The sequence below is a fragment of the Aricia agestis genome, chromosome 6 (assembly GCF_905147365.1).
Source record: "Aricia agestis chromosome 6, ilAriAges1.1, whole genome shotgun sequence".
NCBI lineage: Eukaryota > Metazoa > Arthropoda > Insecta > Lepidoptera > Lycaenidae > Aricia > Aricia agestis.
The window spans coordinates 11704256-11722539 of record NC_056411.1 but is presented as its reverse complement, the minus strand read 5'-3'; the positions used below and the strand labels follow the sequence as shown (position 1 = coordinate 11722539).

Sequence of the window (18284 nt, the reverse complement as noted above, 5' to 3'; positions counted from 1 at the left end):
TCGACTCAATTGCCTGAGCCCAACGATGAGTCAGGTGACTACTTAAGGTGACGCCGCGTTAAAGTAAGAAATCGTTTTGGATATATTTAAGATCGCTTGTTTTCTATGAGAGGCCGGGCCGGAAACAAGAAATGGAACAGCAAGAAATGGAAAGGGCGTAAGCGACAAAACGGTTTTCGTCGCATAATTTAAAAACCATAAATATATTAATTCACATTAAAGCTATGGGCAAATTATAGTGTATGCTTGAACTAATCTATGTACAAATTTTTTGGAAGCTTAAAAATCACTCTCCTCTGTTGGGAAAATTAGAATCCCTGTTTTTACAGAGGTGTTTTTGATTAATTATTCTGTGTTATAAAAGTTGACCAATCGTGTTATGCTATGGGTAATTCAAAGATAAAGACATTATGAATACTGACAATGACCTTTAATTTCTTAGCTTTAAGTCATTGTTGAGAAAAATCGATATCACTACAGCCAAATTATCAAGGCGTCGCCTTAAGTGCGAAAACTTAAGAGACACACACGCTTTCACATTTTACGCATTAATATTGGTAATCATTATGGAATAATATTATCAATACTTCCTGATAATTAACAATAGAATATAAATATTATATTGTTAATTATCATTAATACCATAATTGTTTATTGGCTGATATTTAAATGCATTTACTTAATTTTTGTCGTGCTAAAAGGATGAGTGTAGTAGAATATTAAGTTAGAAATTAAATTACTTATTCAGAAGTGTTTAACTGAACAGTTTAACAAACGTCACTAGCTGGCGGCAGTTCAACTTCAGAATAAGATAATGGTTAATGAATTGCTATTGGGCTGTTTGGTGATAGTTAATGTCAAATATCATTATCAATAATTATTATTATGATGTGTCATCAAAGTTTACTATATTGATAATAAATAAGGGGTTTTCCAATAAGGACTTGACAACTTTTTTTCAAAATAAAATTAAAACTATTTGAGATATTTCAAAAATTTTAGTATCGGGTTAAAGTACAATGAAAACATTTTTGAATGGAACTCGACTTCGCTCATACGGCCACCGCAGTAACGTTTGCAGCGGTGATTCGTTGAACCCAATTTTCTATGGCTCGGCTACACATTTCGGTTAAATTTTGGCTCTGAGCTCTTTCAACGTCGTTGGCTTATCCAACGACATGACGAGGCCTCAAAGAATAAAACCAAGAGGCGTTAAATCGTACGAAAGAGGCGGATAATCGACTGGTCCATTTTTTGAGATAACACGCTCATCAAACTTGCTCTTCAATAAATCAATTGTAACTTGTGCTGTGTGGCTTGTGGCGCCGTTCTATTGAAACCTCATGCTGCCCAAGTCCATATCTTCCAATCCGGGCCAAAAATAACCCACAATCATTGCCAATCTGCCTGTCTACAAGGGCGAGAATTACGATCGATAATCGAAGTTAACGCTCATAAAGCAGCAGCCACCGACTTCGAATTTCTGAAGTAAATTTTTAAGATTAGCAGACGTTGTTCGTTCGTGTACTTCACGATGATAAAAATGTTATGTCTACTGAATAAACTGACAGGGACAGTTCGATGTTAAGTGAAAGGGTGCGTTCACAAACTAAATTCAAAATTGTCAAGTCCCTATTGGAAAACCCTTTATTTGACACGAGCTTTTGCCCGCGGCTTCGCTCGCGTTAAGAAGTATTATTATATACAAACTTTCATCCCCTATTTTAACCCCGGGGGTGGAATAACTAGGGGTGGAATTGATCAAAATCCTTTCTTAGCGGATGCCTACGTCATAACATCTACCTGCATGCCAAATTTCAGCCCGATCGGTCTAGTGGTTTAGGCTATGCGTTGATAGATCACCATGTCAGTCAGTCACCTTTGAGTTTTATATAATTATATAGATGACGCCCGCTACTCACTTGCGCCATATCCATACCAGGTTTCAGCAAAATCTGTTCAGTGGCTTGGGCGTGAAAGGGTAACAGATAGACAGACACACTGCCGCGAGTATGGATTAGCAAAATATCTAGATTTTTATGTTGTTAAATCAATTTGCTAATGGCTTTGGACAATCTTTGTTTCGGAAAGTGGTACGAAAAACGGCGGTTCTCAATTCAAGCCATCTGAATTTCCATAATAGTACCATCGAAGGAATTGATTCATAGGCAGTTGACAGACCTACAACATTTGGTCGGATCATGTCAATTTAATGTTTATTGTGATCTGTCGGCTGGGTTTGACGTAACGCGACCAAAACTACTGGGTCCCCCATCTGCCTACGAATCTAATCCTCTCATAGTACATTAAGTACTCATCAGTCATCACTTACCTATCTACTATACTATACAGTAGAGTCTAAGAGATATTTTTGTCATAATATCAGTGACGATACATCTTCTCTCAAAACTGCTCCCTCAAATTAAGCCAACAAAAAGATGATGTGAAGATAACTTCCACGCTCGTCACCAACTCAGAACGGAGTTGGTGAAACATTCGGGCGCCAAACTCGTGGTTATGTGACGTCCCCGTTTCTAGGGTTCCGTATTCAAAGGATAAAAACGGGACCATACTTGATACTACTATCAGAGAAGTTGATTCATAGGCAGAAGGCGGACCTACGTAATTTCGTCGCGATATTTCAAACCCTTCCGACCTTTATGAGGTCAGTGCTTCAGACACATCACAATATCTACATTAGGTCCGTCAAGACCATAAAGTTAATATACCTAGCGGAATAGAGCAACAATCTCGGGCTGTCAAACGAAACCGAAATTGGTTTACATCTGTGTGTAAAAATATGTGTACGTATGATTGAACATGAATTCTATGAGATTAAATTGTCAATGTGCCGATAAGTGCCGACTGGACGTGAAAAAAAGAGTTCTGCTGTCATGTATCAAACGTCTCGTTTTACCACGCAGTGTTACTGCTAGTAACATCTCGCTTGCTCAGGCCTTTGTTTCTCTATTCCGCTAGGTATATTAACATTATGGTCAAGACTCAAGTGCCAATAAAGCAATTTTCTTCGATGGTAGGGTATTTGATGATAGGGTAATTTTTATACAAGAAACCCTTCGTTCGTTGGTGGAAACCTTCGTGAGCGAGTGCGACTCGCGCTTGCCCGGTTTTTTTTAAATTAAGCATTCCTCAAATGTTTACAAAAATAACGAGCTTTTTTCGTTTAAACTTTCAACGTTAAATTACACTGAGATGAAGTCGTACAAGGCGACAAACATTTTTGTTGTTTGTTGATTAATGCGAAGTTTTAAATCGAAATTTGTTGCTTCAGCGGGAGATAATGTTTTTGCTTTTTTGCGACCGTAAAGCGATTTATGTGCGAGCGACGTTCGACTGAATATTTTGCGATATTGCAATGTCATCGCAAAGTTATTGAATGTTTGTTTACATAGATTTGATTACTTTGTAGATTAGATTTCCGCAATTAATGTATAACATTTCCATTCATTTTGATCTAAATGGAAACGGGCTGCTATAAACCGTGGAAGTGAAAAATACAATGGTTCATTTATGTTAAAATCATGGACGTAAAAAAGTAAAATCCATTTAGACGAAAACGAAGTATGCAAAGAAGCGGGAATAAAAGTAACAATATAATATCTAATAATTAATATTAATAGAAGACTGACTGACATAGTGATCTATCGAGTCTATCAACGCACAACCCAAACCACTGGACGGATCGGGCTGAAATTTGGCATGCAGGTAGATGTTATGATAAAATACGGGATGAAAGTGTGAAAGTTTGTATGAAATTTTGTCAATTTTAAACTGATTGGGCTGAGACTTTGATACCTAATTAATAATAATACTTCTTAACGCGAGCGAAGCCGCAGGCAAAAGCTAGTCAAATATATATATTATCTACTAGTAACAAGTACCTAATTAGTAATCGAGCACCATTTCAAAACCACATTTACCTAATAAAACTTATAGTATTTCCTTTCTTTGAGAATTTAACCCACTAGGACGGTAATTTATGAGACAAGTCCCTACATAATCTACCAAATTTCATTACTATTAATGTGGCACGGGACAGTAAATAAGGGTTACTTAAACATTTATGCGGTTTACAAACTGAATGTACGTGGCTTCCCCGAAGGTTTAAAATCAGAACTTTGAGAAACTGTCCACCAAACATGTGGGACCGCAGCAAGAATAGTTTCGTTCAAAAATAATACCCCTATTTGCGAATTCGCTTGTATAGTTTTTAGAGGGCAATAAATTAATGTGAATGCGTGGCTCTTTCGGTTTAGCCACGATAGATACCCATGATTGCGAAGCTCAGCTCGACATCGGTCACAGGCAATCATAGTCGAATCGCTTGGATCATCATCAACCAAGTGGTGAACCCACCAGGAGTAATAATATTATGACGTTTTGTCCTGGAAAAATCAACGCATGGGCGTCAACCAAGTTGCGAGAAATATCTAGGAAAATGAACAAATCACCTGATTTTCTGACAAGTAAGATGATCCATGCGTCGGATGGGCATGTAAAAAGTCGGTCCTGTGCCTGATCTCTCGCCTCTCTCGCCAGTCGTGTCGGTCTTCCGTTCCACTGGGTTATGAGAGTAAAGAAAAGAGAGTGCTCTTGCGTACTGCACACACTTTAGCACTATAAAAATTTATTCCTGTGTGTGGCCTGATTTCAATGAAACCGTCCACCGTGACCGAAACCGGTGTGGATTTGTTATTTAAATTATCCTTTGAATAACCTCAGTTTACAATTTTATCTCTACAAACCCAGCAATCATGTAAAATTAAATTCGACCGAACGATATCCAATTTTTTTAATTTCAAACCTAACGCTTTTAATAACTTTATTGTACAAAACGTTTGATAGATTGATACCGCGAATCGCGATGATGGATTTGTGAAGCTCTATATTTTTAACCGACTTCAAAAAAGGAGGTTATTGATAAGACCTGTATGTATGTAATATTTCCAGAACTGCCCAGTTTTCAAATACATATAATATTACATCTGTCAAATTCTGTGGTCAAAGTTAAGGTTAAAGTTAAACTATTATCCTTAACTATAGCCATAACTTTGACCATTACTTTAACTTTAACCACGCCTCTGGTGCAATCCACCCTTAAAGTAGAATCAGTGTACTTGTTAAATATTTGAGGAATATAAAGATAACTTACTAGATGACGCCTGCAACTCCGTTGTGACAAAATAAGTTTATCGCGCGGCAGCCGGAAAAATTTCCGAGATAAAAAGTATCCTCTTGTCCTTTCCCGGGACTCAAAGTATCTCCATAACCAATTTTAGCAAAATCGGTTCAGAGGTAGCAGACAGACAGACACACTTTCGCATTTATTATATTATGGATTATATTCCTCAAATATCCAACTCCAATTTCCATCAAATCAAAACTCAAAAGGCCGAAAACTGTAATCTAGCTCCTCGTGGCCAGTAAAACAATTCCGTCTACCCTCACTTCAAAATTTGGACAACTCCAATTCACAAACTGACAGGTGATGCTCATCTAATTTTCAGAAATTGTCCCCGCTCATTATCATAGATTAAAATTAATTATTTATCCAACGAGAACCGGAGATAAAGTTTTAAAGGAAAATTATACAAAGGATAACAATTAACCTTCCGAATTAATGCGAAGACGTTATTTTCTATTTGAGTCATCGTACTTATTTAATTATGAAGTATAGAATAAGTTAGCCTCTAAGCGAAATGCGTAGGACAGAAAGTTGAGGAGCTATAGAAACTATGTGGCGACTTGTCGCTTGTGTTACATTAGGTTTCGGTCTTTATTCTTTAAATATATCACGTATTGCGTAATATTATTGACCGCCTAGGGTTGATATTGAACATCGTGCATCAATCTAATTGTCAAAGAAACTGTTCAAAAAAATTTAAGCGTGATATTGACATGATTGCTCGTCTATGGACCGGCTTCTGTGGTGACGATTTTATTATTAAAGACTTTAGTCTTATGATTAAAGACCGAAACCTTTATATAATATGCTTAGAACGTAATTATATTTCAAAGGAAGAATTACTTTATTAAGCATTTATTTAACAAGAATTAAACTTTGCATGATAATAAATTTCAAGTTGTGTATGACTAGTACTCTTAGATGAACCTACGAATAACTAACAGTTACACTAAGAGCATGCGGTTTGGGTCGATAGTTTTACTCCAAATCGAGTATTAATTACTGTGTGGACCGCAAAACTGACAGCTCGAAGGCTCGCATCGAGCCGGCTTGATGGAACTAAATAATACTAAGTACTCACATAAGGTTTTGCTCGATGGTTTTACTCCGAATCGAAAGAAATGACATATTTGACATAATATTTAATTCCATTGAACCGGCTCGAAGCGAGCCTTCGAGCTGTCAGTTTTGCGGTCCACACAGTAATTAATACTCGATTTGGAGTAAAACTAACTGTCAGTTTTGCGGTCCACATGGTGGTTATTGCTATCGAGCAAAACCGTATGTGAGTACTTAGCATAATATCGATTTAGAATAAAACTATCGAGCAACGCTGAATGTGTGGACGAAATCCCGAGCCGCGGGTTTTGCTCGATCGAGTAAAACTAGTATTATAATATTATTATTATAATACTGTATAGTATTATAATATTATTATCATTGGTATTAGCTCATTGGTCACTCGAAGGCAGGAATTAGTTTCTAAAAGCGAGATATTAGTGGTGCACATTAGATATTGAATAGTCAATCTTAAGCTATCAATAAGGAAAAAAATTGACGAATACCAATAGTGGTATTCGTATTTTTTTTTCCTTTTGATAGCTTAAGATTTAAGTAATTAAAAGAGTTATTAAGTAACAAATTATATTTACACTAATTTATAATTGTAAGTCTGTTGTCCACCACGGGCGTGATCGGGGATAGTCGTTTCATGTATTTCTCCAAGATCTCCGTGTCTTTTCCAACGAATACTTTGTTTTTACCATATTTGTGGAGCATCTGGAATTTAAAATACTAAATAAATATTAAATAATATAGATAAAAGACATTAAAGATACCGTGAGCAAGTAAGGAACAATTTTAAAACTTCATTTTAATTTTGCAAAGTCTTAGAACATATTATTAAGTCACTAATGAAATTGTTAGGGCCACTCGGATTTACACCCTCAGGTTACAAGTTTACACTCGATCAGAACCAGTGCCCGATTTATATTATAATCTTACCCCCTTACTAATAAACGCTGTAGCTTTGAATAGTTATACAGTGTTTTGTCTTCTTCAATCCAATTAAAAATGTCACTTGTGTGACAGGAACAAAACACTGTATAACTATTCAAAGCTTATACAACGTTTATTAGTAAAGGGGTACGAGTTTATGGCGTAGGCCACTTTATTACCGCCGCCCATGTACGAAATGCCGCCTCCCTAAGACGCTGTCGCGGCCTACACGGCCTATCTTTAAATCCATGGCTGCTCATAACTATCATGTAATCTCGGCGTGATGTTATTGACCTAGGTCTCCGGATGTTTTGACTCGCTTGTAGTTAAAACGATCAAAAACCTCGAACGAAGAGATTACACGAACACAAAGAAAGGTTATCACAACCAGGAAATAGATGAATACAGTGACCATGTATCCTACTTTCGGATAGCACCGGGCTATCACAAAAAACATTAAAATATTAATTTGTCCGGTCGGTTTTGTGGTAGGTGTAATATTAACATCTCTAAATGTTACCCCCGGGCGTCGCTACAGCGGCTCGTCAAAAATACACGCCTCCTATGGGACTGCAGCCTGGATTTTTAAATTCCATTTTGGCGTGAAAGTATGACTTACAAAGTAATTAAGCTTGACCAATGTTTGGATTTAGCAAACGAGCATTTTATCTGTATAATTTTCAACTTGTTGTGTAACATTCGTTGCAATTATAAGTAGAAAGGTGAAAGGTCTGCGTATTATTGTTATCTCTATTGCATTTATATGATTGTAACAATGTAATATGCAATTGAAAGTAACGACGCATTGCGTAATTTTTAATGAAAATTATTGTTTTAATAAAAAACAAATAATACTAATTAGTTAAGTATAATTTGTGTTTTGAACTAATTATCTTTTTTCGTCACTTGACGACGCGTTGGGACTTGGGTCGAATCAAATACATCGGTTTCAACCGCCAAATTTATTAAGTCCCATAAGTGGGATCCAAAATTAAGAAACCAAAATATTTTCATACATCAAAAAGTTAACTTACATCGAACTTGTTCCCTCCTCTCGCTATGAAGTTGATCGTCGTAACTTGGTACTCCTTATTAGGATCTAAGTTATGAAACTCATCCCCGTCCTTTATTAATACTTCCACCGTAGGGTCATCAGTAAGATTCAGTGTCAGACGTAATCCTTAAAGCAGAAGAACAAATTGACTGCAGGCTTAACTGAGTTGCCGAGATAATTCAAGAGACAAATTTTAACTTGTTTATTTTTTGTTTCGTTTCCTTCCTCCGGTAATAGAGCATAGTAAGTATTTAGAAATGAAGGGAGTTTATGTAGTACTTAATAGATTATTTTTAATGATAAGGGGTTAGTTTGTATAAATCATTAGTCATTACACTGCATTTAAGCTTATAATTAAAAACTAATAGTTTTTGCTTGAAGAATTTTCAAATTAAAAACTTATCAAAACAAATTTTGATCTATTTATTTAGGTTCTGGATTACCTACTACATTTTTAAGCTGAAAAAGTACAGTACTCCCGGTGGGTATAAAAATAACTAGTTCAAAAAAAAATCTGTAAGGCTTGAAATACTTACCAGAAACTTGCGGCACCCACGGTCCCTGGAATGGCTTCCATACCCAAAAATTGGTCGTGCAAAGTTTAAACGCCTCAATCAAGTATTTACCGGGTAGGGAGAAGGTTGTCACGTTATTCGTAAATGGCATTGTATTTATTAAATCGCTTTTCCTTATTACTGAAATGAGATGAGAGAATTTTAATATCGAGGTTAGAATTTTGGAACATCGAGTCGATGGAAGTACAATACTTTAGTTCTATCCTTGAATTATTAATTTTATACCCCCTTACTAATAAACGCTGTATAAGCTTTGAATAGTTATACAGTGTTTTGTCTTCTTCAATCCAATTAAAAATGTCACTTGTGTGACAGGAACAAAACACCGTATAACTATTCAGAGCTTATACAACGTTTATTAGTAAGACTAAGGGGGAAAATGAAAGTCTACGGTAAAGAAGTCTACACTCGGCTTAAAAAAGATCATCATGATAGGAGTCCAAGAAATCTCTGTAGAGCTAACAGTTTAGTTTATAATATTATGCTGATCCTTAATACGTAAGCTTTTCGTAATCTGATCAATCCCCAAGCGGCAGCCGGCTGCTGCATAACATTTGAAAATATATTGTGTCTGCGATACCCACGATGGAGGTGTCAGGTGTTAATGCCCGATGCAAGTGCATAAGAGGAAAGATTATATATATATATATATATATATATATATATATATATATATATATATATTTTTTTTTTTTTTTTTCTATGAAATAAGAGGGCAAACGAGCAAACGGGTCACCTGATGGAAAGCAACTTCCGTCGCCCATGGACACTCGCAGCATCAGAAGAGCTGCAAGTGCGTTGCCGGCCTTTTAAGAGGGAATAGGGTAATAGGGGAGGGTAGGGATGGGAAGGGAATTTGGGAGGGTAGGGAAGGGAATAGGGTAGGGGATTGGGCCTCCGGTAAACTCACTCACTCGGCGAAACACAGCGCTAGCGCTGTTTCACGCCGGTTTTCTGTGAGAACGTGGTATTTCTCCGGTCGAGCCGGCCCATTCGTGCCGAAGCATGGCTCTCCCACGTATAATTATGTTTGGTTGTAACTTGTATCTAATAGGTACAGAAAGCCAAAGTCAAACAATTAACTTCATTTAATACGGAACAGATTTAAAAATAAAGACTATGGAGTAGTAGGTACGTCAATTATTTTGTATTGTTACAATTATTACTAAGAGCTCGTCCTACAATATTCTAGGCCAGGGATGGCCAACCTATGGCGTCTAATATATAATATTATGGTGTCATAACATTTGGAGCACGCTTCTGGTCACAAAACTAGTATCGAATTATAGTATTGTGTGAGAAAGCGCGCCACCCCGGCAAGTGCGCCATATAGGTGTAACTGTTGATTGTTTCCAATCAACAGTATGGAATTATAGCCGGGGCTTTGCACTTTGCCACACTCACTTTTAATTTATTTATCTAAGTATAATGAACGTTCTAATAGCACCTCTGCCATCAACCTCCGTATGGTAAGCACTTTAGGCAAACTTTAATATACGCACCGAATCACAAAAAAATTAGAGTGACACGTTTATGACTTCTTTAGAAGGTTTTTTTCAGAAAAGGGCACGTTGATACGAAAAGGTTCACCGTCCCTGTTCTAGGTGTATGCATAATGCAATTCTTACCTCCCTGTGGTATGGAGCCGCGGATCATGTTTCTTAATAAGAACGAAGTATGAGGCAAGCTCGAGACGTTCATTTGTTTAGTCTGGAATATCAGAAAATGCATTGAGGTCAGAAGTATACGAGGTGAGTACTAATAGTAAGTTTTCTTCATACGCAAATAGGATTAAACTGCATTAAAATTAAACAATTAAGTTGAATATGCATTTATTTTCCTATTATTACTTTGAATAAGAATAATATAATTTTTTAAAAGCTATGTTTAGAATCTTACAGTTCGTGAAGTTATTTTAGAGGTAATGTTCTTTACGCTCTACATATTGAAGATTTTAGTTTAATTGAGTCAAATATTTATTTTTAATATCTTCCTTGTATATTAAGTAGTTAAATTTTATTACAGAGCAATATTTTTATGTTGATAGACTTTTAAAATATTTGCATATTATGACTTATGAGTGTAAAACCTGAGCAATGAACTTGATATGTTAACATGTACTGAACCACTTTTAAAGCAAATAAATAATTGATTGATTAGAACTGCATGTTTGATTGGAAGTTGTCCAAATACTCACCGCATCAACAAATGCATCAGCTATCATATCACCAATGGCGCACTCCTTCGACGCACAAGTATCTGCTATGAGGTCTCTGGTGGTGTACCCAACTTCCTCGTTCAGTAGGCTATAGAGCTTGTCAGCGTACGGCTGTAGCAGAGCCTTCACTTCCGGATCTAAAATAAATTTGATACTTGCAGAATTATTTTTCTCATAGACTTTTTAAAACTCTTCTTCGTAAGAGATCCATTTCTAAATTTATACTGAATTGACAGATTTCAATTGCGTGCGACGTCTTGCAAATCTGTCAAATCCATACTTTAGAAATCGCATCTACGCGTCGCGTCGCGTTGCGGTAATTGACCCTAATGCGGGCTCTACACTCGCGGCGCAAAAGCCCGCGAAGGCCGCGAACCGCGAGTATGGAGCGTTTCGCGGCTTCGCGTTTCGCGGCTTCGTATTTGTACGCATCGTGTTCACGGCGCGTAGCATCCGTGAATCGCGGCCGCAATTCGCGCCCCGAGTGTAGAGCCCGCATAAGATGATAAAACTTAAAATTACACAAAACAAAATAATTATGTTTTCAGCAATGGGGATTGTCCATTTTTTTTTAAATTTTGCTCATTACAAAATCATTTCGAGGAATAAGGTCAGTGATTGTTTTTCTGTATATAAACGAAAAAAATACCTATTAGATACTTATATTTTTGAACAAATATGTTTAACCTTTGTTTGACCTTCAATGGCGTTAAATTAGCAATAAATTCGACCAACATTACGTTTCGAACTTTTGGTAAGTTTCTCGTATCAGCTTTCACATAATGAGACCTTGCATTTGACGAACCAGCCATTATAAATAAGATTAAAAGGAAATTTAAAACATACTGCAGAGGTCAATTGCGGCCGATGATGACGTCAGAGCGAAACTTTAAAAATTTATTGAGAAAAAACTAGCCAACTAATTTCAAAATTATTTAATTCATATTCTTAAAATACACTATTTTAACGAAAAAAAAAATAAAAAGTACATGTGATTTTTTTTGGACAATGCCCATTGCGTTGCGGCAATGTGCGTTTATCGTATATTCTTCACAGTTGAATTTTTTTTTAAATTATTTTGATTATCCTATATATTTTTGCAGGACTTACATTAATACTAAATTTTATCTAAATCGGCCTACGGTTTCAGTGTGATGAGATTTCAAACATAGTTATTCTCGCATTTACAATACTACAATGGATAACAAATAAAAAGGAATGAAGTCTTTGATATTTCGTTTAAAATACTTATAAAGTGATTATTACCTTCAGGTATAGATCTGTTGAGAAACACGGGTTGCCCGTCGAAACCTTTCAAATTGCCTTCCCTGTCGAAATAAGTCGTTATATTTCCCAAATACTTGGAAAAACAAGCTGCCGTTACTATAAGTACCTGAAAATAATTAATAGTCTGATTTAAACTGTTAATGAAAAATCTAAAGTAAAAAAAACTAACGTGACTACGGAACTCTTTAAAATAATTAATTAAAATAGAATATAACAAACATACGTGTACGTCAGACAACCAACATTTTTATTCTTCTTTTTGCTTTATTGTTGTTGGGTAAAAAAACTTTGTTTTAACTTAAAATTTAAAAACCACACCCGGTACACGCCTGGCACTGCGATTACGAATTCGTAAGAAGTTAAGCTAGGTCTGTAGTTATTTTTTTAAATAAAAGCGTCTAAGTTGTACGCTTTATTTACAAAAATTATTGAAAAAAATTAAAAATCACGTTATGTCACGTGACCTTTTTAAAAATTGTAAGACAGAGTAGTTAAGTAGAGTAATAATAATATATATATGGACGTCTTCTATCGCGCGGCGAAAATTATGTTGAAGTTTTCACTTCTGCCAGACGATGGCACATCTTCGGAGTAGGATGACTGCTTGCAAGGCTATTTCCACATTATTATATCATGATATGACTTACAAATTACAATTAAGTATAATATGTATTTTTTGCGCATTGTAAATTTTATTTTTATAAGAGGAATTTTTCTCACTTTATTGGTAAAAAAGTGGGAAAAATTCATCCCCGGGTGCAAGTTTCTTACGCCGCGGCGCGGGCGTAAGAAACTCGCACGAGAAGAATCTGCCGAGAAGAACCGGCGCGGGCGTGGCGGTTTTTCTCGCCGGGTTCTTTCGAACCGATGGCAGGCAACATGTAGGACGTTAGAGTATTTGATTCAAATCTATCACTGGCGGTCTATACGCGTCGTGTTGCGAAATAAATAAATAAATCTATTCAGAAATATATTTTTTATTTATTTTTATCCCGTTGTTTATTTTTTACAATTACCTTATGCTCAGTATTGTGTTCAGTCTCGACGAGTATGGGGTATGGGCCTGACACGTGCTCCCCGCTCGGCGCCGTGCCGTTCCACAGGAGGCTATGGGAGTGCCCTCCGACTATGATGTCGATGTTCTCACCGACCGTACGGGCCATCTTCCTAAAAGAAGGTTAAATAGCTGAGCATAGAACCACCTTTTTGGGTTGGAGAGTATAACAAAGAAAAAAAATATAAAAAAATATACAGAGTGTAACAAAACAACATGATATTAGTTAAGGGTGTGTATGTCATTACTGTAAACTGTGAATAGGTCAGTGTGAAAGTAGCAGCGATTAAAGAGTAAATAATTTTATTTATTTTAAAAGCTTTTATTTTTTAACTGAATTTTTACATAGCTCTGAAAGTACTAAGACCAAATCTGAAAAGGCACAGACCTAGAACTAGATAGAACATTTATTTACGTAGTAACTATTTATTAATCTGTGGACTGTGACGCTACCGAACACTATTCTGCTATTTTTTCATATAAATCATATATTTTATACAAATAATTTATAATAATAACTCAAATATGTATCTTCTTTCACTTAATTAGCAGCAACAAACAATTCAAAAGATTATGTATAATCTTTTGTTAGTCTATACCAGTGTTTTTCAACCTTTTTTGACGCGACCCCCTGGTATGAAACAAAATATTTCGCGACCATATAATTTTAAACCAATATTTAGTATATCTTGTAAATCTTAATAGTTTTTTTAATGAAATAGTTCCCTCGACCTCTGGCGACCTCCTACAGAAGGCCGGGGTCGCGACTCGCGACCTTCAGGTTGAAAAACACTGGTCTAAACAAAAGTTGGAAATAGCGAGGCTAATTTTCGTCAGAAGTTGTAATTGGTGTCGGTTCGTTGAGGGATTTCGCACAAAAACTAATTTGTTCTAGACACGTAGAGAATAGAGATACGAGTTAGACAACACAAGGATTGGTACAATTCTATTCAACAAATCAATGTAAAAAAAGTTTTTATTGTCATTGAAAAACCGTATTTTTTTCGGATTTTTGCAGAGTGAAAACCTATTTAGCAACGTTCTAAGTTTTAAAAAAAATTAAACAACGCGCGAAGTGATTTAAAATTCGTAAGCCAGATGAACTACCTATAATTGTGCATTAGGGTGACGCCGCGTTAAAGTAAAAAACCGTGTTGGATATTATGTTTTACATTGTTTTCAGCAAACAAGCAGTAACAAGCAGTGGAACAGCAGAAAATGGAAAGGGCGTAAGCGACAAAATGGTTTTTGTCACGTAATTTAAAAACCATAAATACATTTCATATAAGCTATGGGCAAATTAAAGTGTATGCTTGAACCAATTTATGTACAAATTTTGGAAGCTTTAATCACTCTTCTCTGTTGGCAAAATTGGAATCCCTTTTTTACAGAGGTATTTTTGATGGCTTATTCTGTGTTATAAAAGTCTTTGAATTACCCATAGCATAACACGATTGGTCATCGTGTTATGCTATGGGTAATTCAAAGACAAAGACATGATGAATACTGACAATGAACTTTAATTTCTTAGCTTTAGTCATTGCTGAGAAAAATCGATATCAAAATCAAAATCAAATCAAAATTGTTTTATTTCTGAATAAATTTAAAATAAATGTTTTCAGAATGTCCTACATGATGCCTACCACTGCACCGGTTCGGGAACTAACCCGGCGAGAAGAACCGGCGTAAGAAACTCGCACGGGGCCCACTTTTTTACCAAAAAAAGTGAGAAAAAAATTAATCTTTTAAAATAAAGTTTACAATTTTGTAACTAAATATTATATACAATATCCACATACATAATTGTAAGTCCTATAATAATGAAGAAGTAGCCTTGCAAGAAGCCATCCTACTCCCAAGGTGTGCCATCGTTTATGAAATCATTGACCTTATAATAGGCTTTGGCACACAAACGTTCTTTAACTACTTTTTTAAATTTATTAATGGAAAGATTTTGAACGTTTTCTGGGATTTTGTTGTAAAGGCGTATACATTGACCTTTAAAAGATTTACTGACTTTACTAAGTCTGATCACCGGCATATCTAGCTTGTGCTTATTTCTAGTATTCCTAGAGTGAATGTCACTTTTAACTTTAAATTTACTTATATTTTTTCTAACATATATGACATTATCCAAAATGTATTGAGAAGCAACAGTTAGAATACCAATTTCTTTAAATTTATCTCTCAGAGATTCTAAAGCAGACATTTTATAAATAGAACGTATGGCTCGCTTCTGCAGCACAAATATTGTATTAATGTCGGCAGCGTTTCCCCATAAAAGGATTCCATACGACATCCTACTATGAAAATAACTAAAATATACTAATCGTGCCGTGTCTTCGTGAGGAATTTCCCTAATTTTTCTGACTGCATATGCTGCAGAACTGAGCCTACCTGCAAGATTAACAATGTGAGGACCCCACTGTAATTTACTATCAAGTGTAATACCTAAGAATACAGTGTTGTCTACTAAATTCATCTTCTCATCATTTAATAGCACATTGGTTTGGACTTGCCTAACATTGGGCAAAGTAAACTTTATACATTTAGTTTTACTAGAATTTAAAAGTAAGTTATTAACATTAAACCAATGTACTATTTTTGAGAGAGCACTGTTTACCTCGTCGTAGTTCGACTGTTGCCGCTTCACTTTAAAAATAAGTGAAGTGTCATCAGCAAAAAGCACTATCTCATTATTATTACCCTTAACTAGATAAGGTAAGTCATTTATATAGATGAGAAAAAGAAATGGGCCTAATATAGATCCCTGTGGGACACCTAATTCTATTTTGGTTCCTTTGGACCTTTTACTATTTACCTCAACCCTTTGAGTCCTATTTTTAAGGTAAGAAGTCAAAAGGCTGAGAGCAGAGTCTTTAATTCCGTAGTGGCGCAATTTCCTGATCAATGTAGCATGCTCAACACAATCGAAGGCTTTGGAGAGATCGCAAAACACACCTAAGGCATCCTGCGACTCCTCCCATGCCTCAAAAATACTGCAAAGAAGTCCTATACCAGCATCCGTTGTGGATCGACCCTTAGTAAATCCGTATTGATTATCATGTAGTAAATTATTTGAATTAAAATGTACTAGTAATTGTTTTAAAATAATTTTTTCAAATATTTTACTAAAGGTCGGTAGAATTGATATAGGCCTGAAATTCGTGGGATCCGATTTAGTTCCGGCTTTGAATAAAGGAACAATCTTGCTATGCTTCATTAAGTCAAGAAAAACACCATTTTTTATACAGTCATTGAAAATCATTGCTAAATGAGGAGCTACGATGTCAATTATTGATCTAATAATTTTTGTGGACATGCCCCAGAGATCAGCAGTATTTTTAATACTCAACAATTTAAAGGTATCAATAATATCTCTGGGGTTAATTTCTCTAAACTTAAAATTGACATCACATTCCTTTACATTGTCTCTGAGTAGCTTTCGCTTATCGCTTCAGCCAAATTATCAAGGCGTCGTCGCTTTAAGTAAGTATTAACTGAGCAAGCGCAATGGATCGAGCCATGTCGGCCGACGTGACGTGCAGTTTTACGGTAAGGTTGCCGTACCGTACACTTTTGCTATTCGAATAACATATACCTTAGTTAATGCACAATATGTAGAATTTTACAAGGCACGGCGACGTGCAACGTTGCGTCGTCGTGACGTGCATTTTAACGTTACGTTGACGTAAATTTGCACGTCGTCGCGACAACGAAACGTGCCACGTTACCGCACCGTTCCACGTTGACGACGACGTGACGTGGAGATGTGGACAGGCCGTAGACGAACTGGACTTTTTGGTCACATTAAGGCACAATTTGTTAAATGTTACTTTGTTTGTTCCGTGTTGTTGATATTATTGTGTCTTGTGTATTTAAAAAATATTTTTTTCTTTGTTTCTTTCTTACAATTTCCACTAATTATATTATTGTTATTTTGGACAGACAGACAACGTTTTCTCTCGTGTAAGAAAGTTGGAAGTCTATTCAATACGGAACAAAGTTCGCACTTGCACAGAATGTTAAGAATAAATTAGGAAATTTGTTTTCCTTGCAGAAGTTGTTCGAATTCATAAAATGGACGGACGAAATTTATTTCACTATTGGAGAGTGATTTATCATAGCACCACCAATTATTAATATTATTTATAGTGCGCTTTTAATTTCAATTGTTATTATATTCATAATATTTTTTTGAAATAGATATTGCCATAGTACGGGTTCCCTAGAATATTTTTTTTTTATTAGTATCAATCTAATTTTTTGTGAATAGCTTCATTTTAATAAGACGAACAACACTTTTATTTGTGAAAAATCTCGAAAGTGGTAGTAGCTAACAGAGATAGAAAGGATTTCATACTTTGATTTGATGGTCCTAAAATATGGATTGTTTTATTTGTAGGACAATATAACATTTAAGTAATATAACTATTAACCTATCAATATACAAAAAATCAGCTGGTTATGGTTCCGTTTTAGGCTTCCGTAGTCAACCAAGTTTTGTTGATTACAGAACCCTAAATCAAAGTATAAAATCCTTTTTTATCTCTGTTAGCTACCACTTTGGAGATTTTTCGCAAATAAAAATGTTGTTCGTCTTATCAAAATGAAGCTACTCACAAAAAATTAGGTAGTACTTAATAAAAAAAAATGTTCAAGGGAACCCGGACCACCAGCTTTGTTGCGACTAAAATTCATTTTTCGTATAGAATCCTTTAACTTTACGGGATAAAAATATACCTACTGATGATACCGCTCCGTTGTGCCAAAATTCGTATATCGAGCCGTACATTTTTGCGGGATAAAAAGTATCATATGAGGAGCTGGCGAAAAAAACCGTATTAGTCCGCGAGAAAAAAATCACACAGTGACTAAAAAACTAGTATCAA

General features: G+C 35.6%; 1 protein-coding gene across 1 annotated transcript in view; it reads right to left on the bottom strand.

The window, feature by feature from the left end:
• Window positions 1-6858: 6858 nt before the first annotated feature.
• LOC121727893 (apyrase-like) overlaps window positions 6859-18284 on the bottom strand; it is a 30240-nt gene continuing 18814 nt past the window's right edge. Inside the window, exons 5-11 of the mRNA XM_042115937.1 lie at window positions 13355-13505; window positions 12318-12444; window positions 11031-11188; window positions 10462-10543; window positions 8795-8953; window positions 8239-8384; window positions 6859-6985 (exon numbers count right to left, since the gene is read on the bottom strand). Coding sequence (XP_041971871.1) covers window positions 6860-6985; window positions 8239-8384; window positions 8795-8953; window positions 10462-10543; window positions 11031-11188; window positions 12318-12444; window positions 13355-13505 — 949 coding nt within the window. The 3' untranslated portion in view covers window position 6859. The remainder of the gene's footprint in view (window positions 6986-8238; window positions 8385-8794; window positions 8954-10461; window positions 10544-11030; window positions 11189-12317; window positions 12445-13354; window positions 13506-18284) is intronic.